Source organism: Mycteria americana, chromosome 1 (assembly GCF_035582795.1).
Source record: "Mycteria americana isolate JAX WOST 10 ecotype Jacksonville Zoo and Gardens chromosome 1, USCA_MyAme_1.0, whole genome shotgun sequence".
Taxonomy (NCBI): domain Eukaryota; kingdom Metazoa; phylum Chordata; class Aves; order Ciconiiformes; family Ciconiidae; genus Mycteria; species Mycteria americana.
In genome coordinates this window covers 92,163,735-92,177,178 of record NC_134365.1, presented here as the reverse complement: position 1 = coordinate 92,177,178, position 13,444 = coordinate 92,163,735, and the positions used below count along the sequence as shown (strand labels likewise).

The 13,444-nt window shown below is 50.4% G+C and overlaps 1 protein-coding gene across 1 annotated transcript in view; it reads right to left on the bottom strand.

Annotated features, from left to right (window-relative positions):
- The window catches only part of CASQ2 (calsequestrin 2), a 34,270-nt gene that overhangs the window by 15,785 nt on the left and 5,041 nt on the right, over positions 1-13,444 (bottom strand). Inside the window, exons 2-4 of the mRNA XM_075491796.1 lie at positions 4,017-4,101; positions 2,424-2,524; positions 149-260 (exon numbers count right to left, since the gene is read on the bottom strand). Of these exons, the coding sequence (XP_075347911.1) occupies positions 149-260; positions 2,424-2,524; positions 4,017-4,101 (298 nt within the window). The remainder of the gene's footprint in view (positions 1-148; positions 261-2,423; positions 2,525-4,016; positions 4,102-13,444) is intronic.

The following is a 13,444-nucleotide window of genomic DNA, read 5'->3' as shown; positions in this document are numbered from 1 at the left end:
CAACCCCGCCTCATCCTCCAGCAATTTTGGCACTATCATTGCCTGCCATATACCACTAACACCCTTAATGTTCATGCAGAAGAAGAAATGCCCGACCCCAGTGCCCCCAGACAGGCTCCAAGCCCCGTGAGAAACACATTCATCTTACGTTCAGAGTCTTCTCCTTTGAAGTAGCCGATGAGTTTGATTTCCTCATCGATTTGGTCAAAGGCCTGAAGCTCCAGCTTGCTGTTTATGATCTCCACAGGGTCTTCTAGTAGCTGTCACAACAAATGCATTTGATAACGCAACGATTTGCAGCACCAGCCTATGCCTGGCAGGGTGTGTCACTAGCAGTCTAAGCGGGGAGAAAGAGGTCACCCAATTTCTCTGCTGCTGGAAACTTTAATTAGTGCTCTCTGCCTTAATGTGAGGAACCGAGATATGCAGGTCACCTTCAGAGGGAGCCGTTAGTAAGTTCACTGCATAGGCTGAAGCATCAAGAGGGAAACAGAGAGGTCTGAGTAACCCAAGTGGATGCTAAGGGACCTGCTGTGATGAGAGATATGGAGTAGCAATTGCAACTGGCTTTACAGCAGCTGAGATAAAGGGAGAGCACTTGAAAGGGGCTCCTACGGAGACTGAGGTTCTGTGAATGATGGATATATTTGTTTTTAACTGTAATTTGCTGGAAGAGGTTACTGCAAAGAACTGGCTTTTGGAAAACATTAAAACCAGCATGCTAGAGTGTGGCCAAACAATGTTTTGGAGCAGTGGAAAGTCTGGGTATGAATTTTCCTGGATGATCCTCATATGCAGAATGGGTTAAGCCCATGCTTTGGCCCCAGACACGTCAGTGTTGATGAGGAAGTTGGAAGACCTGTCTGCCACTTCAGCCTGTCCTTAGTCTAAACTTTGTTTCTGTTTTCTTAACTAGCCACTGCTGATGAAAAGATTTGATCTGATTATTTTGCCCAGCAATACTGGTGTAAATCAGGTGTGGCTTCACTAGAAAAAAAAATGCAGGCAGGCCACTGTACAGCCTACAGAGGAGTAGAGGACCTCTGGGTTTGTTTTCCTTTGAGAGCAGGCTGCCGAAGCACCACGGATGTGTTTGTTTTTATTTCCCTGCTTTGCTGGGTATATTCCCTCTTGACTGGAAAACACACAAACAGAAATTCTTGCTCTCTTCCTTTGTTCACAGAACATGATTTTTCAGCGGCATACCGCAAAGCACAGCAAACAAAAGTGCCTCACAAAGTGCCTTATGCTGCACCCCTTGCGAGTGATGCTCCGGCGTGTGGCTGTGCCTCTGCTGTGTGCAGAGCAGTGTGGGCAGCTCCCTGCTGCCCTAGTGGCCTGAGCCACAGGAACTGGGGATCCCACCACCGCTGTGGGCGCAGCAAAGCCCTGCCCTGCCTGTGGCCCTCCTCGGTGGGGCAAGATGCCTGCTTCTGTCCCTGAAGCCACTTACATGTGTTTTGGCCACGCTACCTGATGCATGCAGCCACAGACACATTGCCGTAGGACAGCTGAGGTCCTAGGGAGCTGTTTCTCTTCCCCAGATGTGCTTTTCGCCAGTCCTGCACGGCATGTCACTGTTTAGGCAACCTGCCACCCTGGGAAACAAATCCTGCCGGCTCTGCTGCTTGCCTTACCTCCCTTATCTGCATTATTGCACGGCTGCTCATAAAGGGAGCCTCATTTCAAAGGAGAGCCAAGCTACTGCAAAGTGTTTTCACTACAAAGCAAAGATCACGTTTCTGGGCTGCTGGAATAAAATGTGCAACATGTTGATGAGGGAGTCAGCATCTCTTTTGCATTTAGGTGCAAGGGTGAGTACATATTTGTGCCCATGCACAAAATGACCTGAGGGCACTAAGTTCTAGGCTCTTCTCTAACTCATGGCAGTGCAATTTGGTAAGTTCACTGAAGAGGCAGTAGTATACTACGTTGTTTGTGTGGTTGTGTCTAGAAATGGGCAAAGAGTTTGCAGCATATACCTTTTTCGATGAATTGAGCTGGTTTTAGTTGCTCTATGGGAATGCTACTTGGATTTTTTTTTTTAAAATAACTCTTCTTTTTAAAAAAAAAGTGAAAGATTTTGTAAATAGCAAAGTGTTTGCACACCAGCTTGCTAACTGAGGTGTGTAACTAGCAGTTAGTTACGTGGGATTGTTGCTTGCTTCCAATCAAATACTCCATAAACAGGAAAGAGAGCAGAATGTCTTTAAGATATAAGTGGTTAGTGGCATATAAAGGTTCCAGCTTTCCTGGAACTCATAGTCAGACAAGTATTTGGGAAGCTGGCAAATGTAATCTCTACCAGTGTGTAGCAAACAGGGATGGAATTTCAAATAAAGATAAACCCATGTTTTTTAACGGAGTATTTGCAAGGTCTTCTCTGAGAGGTTTTATCTCGCTCTGAGCTTATCTGTGCTTACATCCAAGAGGAATTCCACCAAGACATCCGTGGCCAGTTCCCCATCAAATTCAATCAACCGCTCCTCCTTAAAGACATAGAGACTTCCCTCTTCAACCAAGCCTGAGAGAAAGAGACAAGAGACATAACGTGGCCAACACGTCACTAAAAGCATTTTCACTACAGACTATCTTGCTTGTTATTCTAGCAACGCCTCCTGGGAAAACACAATTGACAGTTTGCTGAGTTGGTCCAGTTAGAAACAACCCAAGCAATCTCCTGACTGATGTTTCACAGCACGAGGGTCTGACCTCAGCCAGAACTTGTGCTAGCTTCTTCCCAAATGTTGAACTTTTTCGTTCAGGTCACAGTTTGGCCTCAGTTGGAAGAATTCTGTACCAGGAACTTGTTTTAGCTTGGCTGTCTATATTGCAGTAAATAGTACTGTGCTCTAACTGACATCCCAAATTCGAACAACCTGACACTAGATGGAAAATGGATTTTGATGTGGGCTGTGCTCTCTGCCTGGAGAAGCCTGAACTATGCGAACATAAACAGCGAGCTGGAAGCCAAAGCAAGCTTCAAACTCTCTGCAGCTTAGCTAGCCTTGGCAAAAGGGTTAGAAACCTATGGTAGAGATGCCACAGATGGCAGGCTGGCAGATTTGAATGGTATACCACTGGACTGAGGACTAGGTGCCACAGCATCTTGGTGGAGGCTCCAAAATCAGCAGCACTGCTCCATCAAGCTGTACATGATGGCAAGGTACCACGTGTCAAGGTGGCTGGTAGTTTCTTCCTTCTTGGAGAGGTTGAAGCTCTCAGCTTTAGTTTAGCTTCCACCAGCACAGTTAGCCTCTGATTTAGGAAAGAAAATTACAGTCCAGTATACAGTCCAGTATGATTAAACAGTCTGACCTTAAGTCTAGTGGTATATTTATGTGCTGTTGTATTTATGTGCCATAGTATTTCCATATTCCTTCGTGGGCTAAAATATAAAGGAATCGCCAGTCCCTGGAAGGCAGCTGTTTCCAGGGGTGGCAATGCAGCAGTCTTTCACCTTTACAGTAGCTTTCCTCTTCTGCTCTGGGGAGCAAGTCAGGAAGGGATGGCACCTGGCTGCCAAAGCATTGCAAGGCTGTGGGTCCCCCGTTGGTGGCTGGGGGTCACTCTGCCATGGGGCTGGTGACATTTGGGGGCCTAAGTGATGTTGATGTCCCTCTAGGTTTTGGTTCTGCGCCGCTGTGTCAGACCTGTCTCTGTGCAGGAAGAGCACGGAGTTACTCCATGGCACCTATTTACAGTTTCTGCTCAGCAAGCTGTGAACTTCCACCCTGTCATCACTATGGCATGAATTGGCTTTCTTTTTCACTTTGTTTGGTTTTGCTTTGGCACTCTCAGCCAGGAAGCTTTTTGCTGGAAGGGTGTCGGCTCACCCTTGCCCCCCAACTTGATCCTGCCCATGTTGGGGTGGGCAGGTGGTCAGTGTGCAATTGCCACCCTCACCCTCCTCATCCTGGTGACAAGGATTTGGCTGTCCTCTCCAGGGCTGCCTGTTGGGCATCACTCCCACACTCTCTCCAAGCTGTACCAGAGATATCAGACATGGGACTCACCTAGCTTTTTGGCAAGTTTGGCATCCTTCTTGGAGTCCACCATCCCGAAGCCGATGCTCCTGGGCTCCAGGACCTGAGCCGCCAGCTGTGGGAGGAACCAGAGAGCCCAGCGTTAGTGGAATTAACACCACAGGGTAGCTAAAGGGCATCATGCCCTGCTAGCATGGCACGACAGACACAAGTGACCCATATTCTGCTTTCAGGCAGCACCAATGGGTGGGATGCATCACATGCTGCCTCCCTGCTGAGATAACGCTGCCCGGAGGTCACAAGGGTTGGATTTCTTCCCACTGTGTCGCAGCACCGAGTTTGCTGGTGATACCACATGCTGCTAACTGCTGTTTGACACTCGGGCATTGGGAGGGGGCTCCCGGCCGAATCGGGGACACCAAAGCAGTGGGCATGGCTGGGAGAAAGACCTGTGCCACTGACACAAAGCAAAATCTGTCTCCTCCCTTGTGCCTTGGTGGCCTCTTCTGGGGGAGCATGACATGTAGGCACCACGGATATTTAAGTCTGGAAGTGCTTGGTGCCAGGCAGCAGTAGCTGCAAACTGGAGGGGATGCAGGGCGCTGCAGCATCATGTTGCCTTCGTACATGTGTCGGGATGGCCAAAGCAGGCTCCCAGCAAAATAAAGCAGAGGGACTCCTGGCTTTGCGAAAGTGGTCTCCTCTCCTATGAAATGCTTTAAGTCATGTCTCCTGTCCAGGCTTCAGTCACCCCCCTGTTCCTGGTCCTCTCTTTTTCCTACAGAAATGAGTCTAATCCCAGCCATGCTCGTGTTTGCCTCCTCGCAGCTTCAGAAATGACTGCCCCCCATTCCCACCATTTTTGATGAAAGGGCCTCTTGACAATATCAAGTTCCTGCCTGTTTTGTGAAAACAGATATGTGAGGAAAGGAGAGACACTCCGCAAGTGCCCCACAGTGGGAGCGGCCCCAGGTTAGACCCTGTGAATTCCAGATGGGCTCCGTAGAGATGCGGTGACCCTGGGAAATGAGCCCCCTTACTCACCAGATGACTGACTTAGCCCCACCACAAGCATGCCAGAGACCCTACGAGGTGGTAATGATGCTCTGAGACCACCAAGCAACTGTAAGTGCCCCCTCGTCCTCCCTCTCCCTCCCTGCTCCACGAATGCCTCTGATGCTGATGGTCTTCTTGCTGTCCCCCCTCCCAGCCCTGCCGGATTGGGGATGAGAGGTCAGGGGCCTCTGGGACAGGAATGTCCCTATTAAGGCACAGCTGCCTGTGCTCGGCAGTGAGAGGCTGGAGGGGAGCAGAAGAAAAGCCGTGGCCAGAGGGACGGCAGGCTGATTTATGAGGAACATCCTCCCCCAGGACCCATTTTGGCACCACCCCCCCAGCCTCAAAGCCAGTTTGAATGTCACCCAGCGGCACTGCCCCTGCGGCCGCGTGGGCCCTTGGCTCCCCACTATAAATAGCCTCTGCCTGCACCCGGCCGCTGCGAGAGCGAGCGGCGATTAAAGGCATCGGGGAGCAAAAGCGGTGGGGCAGCTCCTTCGCCGGCACCCTGGGGCGTTGCGGGTCCAGCCAGCTCCCCATGCTGGCAGCGCCCAGCCCTTCCCCGAAATCCTGGGGGAGGCTGCAAGCACCCTGGGGATCAGGGCTTAGGGACCTTGCCTGAGCAAAGGGGAGTGATGGAGAACATGGTTGTCTTCTCCCTTCAACGTCCCCAGGCCTGGCCCAAAGCCCTCCAGAAGGACATATTCTCCACTAACCATCACAGCATCACTGCAACCTTAATCCCCCTGAGGCTACTGGCCTGTTGTCTTTAGGGGGAAATGCCGCTATGTGAGGCAAATGGGGTGCTTCGTGTTATGCAGAAAACACATGGTCTCACCACTCTTTCCTTGCTCTCTGCCAGTGTTTTGAAATAAAGGTGAGGCTGCATGTTCAGGGCTCCTGCTCACAGGGGATGCTGCCTGAACAGGGCAGAGCACTGGTCTGTATTTGCACATCCACTGATAAGGCATCTGAGCACTGGTCTGACTCAGCTGGCATCTCATCTCCTGGCTCAGGCCACGGCCATCCACATTAGAGCACCTGAGAGCAGCTGATACCCAATAACACAGGGAGAGATGGACACCTCTTGTGAGCTCCCTAGACATCTGCAAGCGGGCGGTGGTGGGAGAAGCTGTTTTCTGTTCCCCATTACGGGGATCTGCCTTTAGTGGACAAAGGGATGGAGCCTGTAGGATCATCAGCTTTAGGGGACACTGTCAGCAAGTCCTGCTTGTTGGCAGCTGTGCAGAGCAGCAAGAGGTTCCTCAGAGTCAACGCTTGAGGCTCTGGCTGCACTGTGACCAGAGGCAAAACACAGAAAGCCCAAGGGAAGAAGGCTGTCCAGTCATGTCCAGTCCAGTCCATACCTGATCTAGCTACTTGCTTACAGCTATGTTAGCCATGTGCCAGACAAAGTCGAGGCAGTTTAAGCCCAATAGTTCTTGACTCCTGCACACAGGAGATGTTCGGGGTTTCTTGGGGGTGTTTGAAGAAGCTCAGAAATGTGCCTTCATCATGTCAGGTTGCAACACCTGCTACAGACAAGTAGTCGGGTGTGAGCTGGGACGATTGCGAGAGAGGAGGCGTTGATCAGGAGTAATGTATGTGAGCATGCAGCATACGCGGGGTAGCTCTTCGGAGGGGTGTGGGTGCAGCCGTGTAGCTGTGAGCATGGGAGCTTGCTGGGAAAGAGCAAATGTGTCTAGAAAATGTGGGTGATGGGATGAAAGCCTCTTTGTGTGAGATTGTGGGAGTGTGCACTTCATTAGGACTCAGGAGGCAAAAAAGGTCACGGCAATGCTGGAGCTGTGCCTGCCGGTGTGGCAGGGCTTGTGTGGCTGTGTCTAGCAAGACTGTCTCTAGGAGGTGTATATACCGTGGGTACGAGTGTTTGGAAATGTTCCTCTGAAGAGGCTTGTCCCGAGAGAAGATGTGCAACAGTGTGTGTATACAGTAGAGTGCCCGTGTACACGTGTGTGTGCATCTGTGGGGACGGAGCTGAGAGCTGTGCGGGCAGCCTGCCTCCCTTGCTAGGACTTTCACGCTAATGAGATAATGAGGTGCACGGTACAGCCTGTGCCCATCCGCAGGGCACTGGGGTCCTGCACTGGGGAAATCTTCATGCCACACGAGACTCTCGGGAGTTCTTTCCACTGTGGCAGCACCCGGAGGCAGGAGACCTTTGCAGGGTGTCAGTACCTATGGTGGCCTTTTCAAGTGCCAGCTATGCAGGGGCTGGACATTGCTCCTGCCCTTGCTTTCCCTGCTTTCTGCTGCAGCAGGTGAGTCTGACCAGTGCTTAGGTGAGGACGTATTCCTACACCTATATTTGAACCCCATAAGGCAGCAAAATATAGAGTATGCCAGAGGCACAGCAGCTTGGCTCGTTGCCTCCTGCTCATTACAGTATCAAGCATTTATATATCCCCTTACAGTATTTTCTGATTCCATAATGCTAGTGGGATTTGAATGCAGATAATGTTTCTAATCTTGACAATCCTCTTGGCTCGGGACCTTGGGACAGAGGCGGCTGTAATGTAAGAACACAGCCCCTCCTCCACCCCTTCCTCCTCCTCCCTTTAAATTCATATCACTTGAAGTCTTGGCCAGCCAGAGCCCTTGTCTTTGTGTCAGCCTCTATAGCAAGTAATTTAGCTTCAACAGCTGCATGGGGAGATGGAGAGGAGAAACTGCCCTGCAAGAACTGGACCTAACTGGTCATGCAGTCCCTGAGGTACAGCAGGAGCTTTGGGCAGGCAGAGCTGACTTAGACCATGAGCAAAGACCATAGTCGCTTGTAAGCTCATAGCCCATGCACAGTTTGCAGCCTTCCTCTCATGTGCTTGAAGCCTTTGCAATGCACACTTTCTAGCCACAGGATCACAAGCTGGGTCCTGTGCAACCTTGGGAAAAGGAGGTGCAAGTTTGGGAGCACTCCTCCTTCTTCCCAATTCCCTCAGCTAATAGCCATGCTTGGATTTGGGTAAGCATGAGGGAGTGGATGGCTCTCTGGTATGTGTGAGAGGTGCCAGCCCAAAGTGAAGCTTGAGTACCACCGAGTAAGCAAGCACCACCTCATCTTGGATGGTGTCTACAGTTACAGGCAATCTGAATAATGGGGATGGAAAGAAACAGCTCCCTGCCAGAACATCTCAGCTTCACACCTATCATACCAATCTGAACTTAGATGTGATGCTGGGAAGCTTTCAGGAGATTTAAGAAATCCCACAGGGTCATTCTGAAATCCTAGGTTACAGAGCAGCAGAAGTGTCACCCATATAAAGGTGACAGGCTGCCTGGCCACGATCTTATTCCAGCTGCAAACAGTGATTGTGCTGAACCTTGCATTTGGTGTCAGTTTTGCTGCTAAATGGCAAACAAAATCCAGTAGAGAGGGTTACAAATGGGGGTGGGAGGGGTGGACGTCTCACCATGGTCAGTTTTTCATTGTGGAGTGACACTATGGCTTTGTGGCCTTTTGGCCACGAAGAAGAAGTGGATTTTCTTCCCACTTCTCTAGCACCTGCCTGGAGCTCCCACAGACAGTAAGGCTCATCTTCCCCAGCCGCTCAGGCTAGGAGGCAGGGCACTGGGGACATTTGGGTCTCTGTGAGAGCCGTCATGAGTAAACTTCTTTTAAGCACGGCGAGTCTTCTGTTTCCTTAGCTGACAGCAGTGGAAGAATAAAACTCAAGCAATGCAAGGAGGAGAGCAACAGGAGATGATGAGGGAATGTCCCTCAAGCAATCTACACTTCTCCACTGTTTCTCTCCTACTCTCTTTAAAGCTGCAGTTTATGTTGATGGCCAGAACCTGGTTGATGTAATGATGATGATTTTATATCCCAAAATGTTAGGGTTTTAGTTTCAGAAACAGCAGGAGGAGATGGCAAAAGTCTAGAGTATTTGCCCAAAAGCTTTGAATCCTTATGCAGGACTCATGCCTTCACGCTACGGTTGGCTTCTCTGTTGTTCGAGCTGGTGGGCAGTTTGTTGGAGAGCAGGGGAGGATATCTCTCCTTCCTAATGCTGTGCTGTCTCCTCTAGCATCCCCCTGCATACCCCACCAGCAACGTTTTGGGTTCTTGCATAATTCAGGCTGGTGAATTACAGGTCCTGAAACATTGTGGTGGTCAAAGGGAAGGGGCAGAAGCCTGCTGAGCAGCTGCCACCAGAGGAGCGACTCTTCTGGCAGCGGGACTGGGGGACAGCGTGTTGGTCCCACCTTCCTGCCCTTTTCCACTACCTGAGCTGCCCAGAGAGCCTGTTTATTGCTGAACCTGCCCTCCCAGGGGGTCGCTGCTCCTCGGACTAAAAGGCAAGTCCCCAAATATGGAACACCCAAAGGTCACTCCCGCGGAGGTGGCTTTCACAGGTAATGCTCCAAGAACGCCGCCTCGGGGCTTTAATTGCCGCGCAGCCGCTCAGCCCGGTCAGACATACGACGTGCTCTTTGGCTGCCTCCCTATAGGTTTCGCATAGTTAGTATTTTTATCCGCACCAGGCATCCCTAATTTTAGCGAGCTGTAAGCCAAAGTGCAGCCTTCCCAGCCGTGGGCTCAGCAGGGCCGATGCCCGTGCCACCAAGCACCCACGGGTGCAGAGGCCACCTGCCGCTGCTCGCGGCCAGTCCTCGCTGGCACTGCATCACAGATGTTTTGCCGACTCAGCTGGGCAGCTAGCACGACGAGGACAGCCCGGGGCTCGCATGTGTGCGTGCATGCACGCATGTGCTGACCCAGGTTGTGGGGTCTGGGACGGTGCCACCCCACTAAACTCCCCTTTGACAAAACGGAGACCGGAGGCGCAATCTGGGTCCTTGACAAAAGCGAGGCCATCGCTGCTTTGTTGTCTTTCTGGCCTTAGAGAGGCTGCTTTGAAACTGAAGGCTGGATGCTGCCGTGAAGCCCACGCAGGGCACAAGCTGGCTCCTTTCAGTAGGTGCTGGAGGAGGGAAGCATGCTTGATATTCAGCCCGTTCACCTCCGCAGACCATTGCCCATGTCATTCCTACGCCTCCAGCTCCCAGGAACAAGCCAGATTTCTCGAGTTTCTGACCGAGTGGGTGTGAGCCAGCGCCTCTGAAACCCCAGAGAGCCCGGGATGCTGCAGGCAGGAGCTGGGAGCTCCCTCCCTGCATCCGCAGGAAGGATCAGTGGGGGGGGCCCCTAGGGGTCCTTGAGACAAGAAAGGCCTTTTACCCAAGGAGTGAGCAGAGAGAAATAAGAACTGAGGAAAGCTTTAGAAGCATGCAGCCCCCTTTGCACAGGGTTCAAGGTGTCAGAGGTCTGCTAGCTGACAGTGGGCCGTATCCTGCCAGGGCCGGACAGGGTTCCCAGAAAAAGGACGTATCATGTACAGCAGCTGGCCTTCGCCAAAGCTGTGCCAGAGAGCACGCAGGAATGAGCACCATCAGCACTGCTTAGGAGGGAGCGCTGGCCGTCCCAGGGCACCGGGGAGGGGAGGAGCAAACGCCTGCTCTGCGGCCCCCCGGGAATTGAGTTCTTCGCCGTTGCTGCTTGTTCTATTTCCTCGGGCAAGGTTTTGTCTCATGTATGTAGGTAAATCCCGATGTGCAAAGGAAAACATAAAAGGAGAACTTGGACCTTGCTAAATCACTTCTTTCCTAGGCCATGGATTCCTTGCCTGGGTGCCTGTTATTTAGGGACAGAGGCTGCAAAAGGACATCTTTGGTCATCAGACCCCGGACCATGCCATTCAATCTCTGTCACAACCTGGTCAATGTCCATTTAAAAGTCATAGGGCTGTTCTTCCCTTGATGTCTTCCTCCTCTGGTGATTAGGGACTTCCTAGTTTCCAGACTTGGTTTATTCATAGCCCATTTGTCCTCAGGCTTTGTGCTTAAATAGCTCTTCTCCCTCTTGGGTGTTTAAAGAGAATTATCGTATCCCCTTTCCATTCTCCCCACAAATGAAGCTGAGGCATGAAGGAAGGGCAGTCACAGGCTTTGATTAGTTTGGGTTTAGATGAAGGGCACTGGCAGACCAAGCTCTGGAGCAAGGTCACTGTGGGCGAGCACAGCATGGCCCACCATAACCGGTCTGCCTCGCAGAGCAACAGCTGCCCCAGCCCGCAGGCAGGCTCCTGAGAAATGTCAAGGTCTGGGGTGGAGAACATGAAATGATAACTATAAACACCACACATGTCCACTGAGTAGGCAAGTGTGAGCTCAAGCTAGTCCTTTTGAGGCCCCCCACTCAGGATGGGGCAAAGGCACCTCATTATACAAGAGTGAGACCCTGCCTCCTGGGAACCAGCCCAGCAGGAAGGCACTGGGAACCCTTGCTGGCACTTTTTGGGAAGCTGACTAGTGTGGCAGGATGGCCGAGACCTAAGAGGATGGGCTTTTCAATGTTTTTCCTCACCTGCATTTCTGAAGGGAGGAGTGACACAGAAGGAGTCTCTGTGCGGCTTAAGGTCTTGCATGGCACCTACAGATGTTGTCTGGAACAGCTGGACAGTGAGAAGAGCTCCTCGCTTCAGGGCCAAGAAAGCCTGCAATGCCTAAGCAGACTTGGCCTTGCACTGCGTCAGCAAGCGAACCCAAGCTCACAGGGGTCTGCCATGTCTCCAGGTGACATTTGGATAAAAGTTGGGTCTCTGGATGAAACCAGCTTGATTTTCTTTAGATCCTGGGATTACAGCTGCTGTCTGCTCTGAGAACTGCTGTCAGTACACCCCTCTCCGATCATACTTTAGCAGCTGAGAAAGGTGCCTTTCAAAGCGGGATCTTTCAATGCCATACCAAGCTAGATGCCGCTCATGCCTCCACTCCAGACTCACTGCTGGCAACTGACAGAGGGACTTCAAAGAAAGAAACTGGGCAATAACAGGTAAAGCAGCCTTGGAAATTGTTTCTGCCACTGCTATACAGAAAGACCAAATCACATACTTGTCCCTGGATGTCAATGTGCCCGTCTGCAAAACGGGGAGTTCTCTGTAACTTGTTTTTGTGACTGGCGTGTCAGTGAGTGAAATCCTCCTAGGTGCTACTGCTGAAAATCAGTGCTTTGCTGGCTGTTGATGAATTGAGGCCTACTTACATGGTGTCAAAGGGCAAAGTAATCAGTGCACACTTTTTCCTTTTCTTTCCCTTCGTTCCTTATTTTTGCATTAACTCATCTGTAGTGAAAGCTGCTGCTTTAGTAGCCATGGAAACCAAAACACCTCTTTTATTACAGGTGTGTACAAGGCACTTGCGCGGTAGGCTTCTGCACATACCTATCCAGCCAGCTGTGCCTCGTCTCTCACCCTGAAGACTTGTTCTGTAGGGACCCAGAGACCTGACAGTTTCTGTGACACTCAGTGAACATCTTGTATAACATGTCTACCCAGCCCAGGAAATTGTGTTGAGGCACTGTCTCATGAACATGCCCATTTTCAAAGAAAAAGACTGAAATCTGAGTCTGTGAAACAAACAGAGAAGGGTGCTTAAAGAAGGGGCTTTGATTTATATTTATATTTATAGTTATATTTATATTTATATTTATATTTATATTTATATTTATATTTATATTTATATTTACATTTACATTTACATTTACATTTACATTTACATTTACACTCTACCTAGAAATGGAGATAAACTTGTCTCCTGGTTCCTATGAATTTCTGGGATAAATGACACAGACCTAAACTTGTAAACCTTTTTTCTGTGTTGCATCAGAAGCAGAGATGGTCTTTTTGCTATATATTACAGGGGTCTGAACTCTCATGGGAACACCTGCTCTCAAGAGATTTCAAGACCATGGGGGTAGAACTACCCCAAAACCAGCTGATCTTGCACCAGTTTTTCCATCCTGAGCTGGAAGCTGCAGTAGTTTCAACACTTGAAAATAAATACTTGCTCTCGAGTGAACTTGGAGGTAGACCTTACACCCTCGCCTTTTACTGGATTCAAAATCTATCTTTCCCTCTCATACCACAGGTAGCTACTGGTTGTGGTTGGGCACTGGGAGGATCGCATGCAATGTAATCTCATGGACTTATATTCCCAGGTTCATAGGAGAAATTTTCCCTTGTGTTACAGAATTGGCCAAATATGTTAAGGAGTTTCTTTGTTCTGCCATTTATTGCTAGAGGCTGGGCTGATCCTAGACCTCATCTGGAAAGGAAAGTACCACATCCCTCTTCTCTTACCTCTAATCAGATTGGTTTGTGCTAGGGCAGTTCTCCATGAATTTTCAGCCAGGGACACTGTTGCACTGAAGGGCCTAAAATATCTGGGCTTGACGAACCTCTTTTTTTTAAGGATATTACACATGCACACAGATGACAAGGGAAGAATGACAGAGGAGCCAGGATGGAGCAAGTTTCAGCAAGGGAGAGGGTAAGGGAGATGATGGTCTGCCATTGCAGGCAGCCTGCTATGGTAGTGAGACA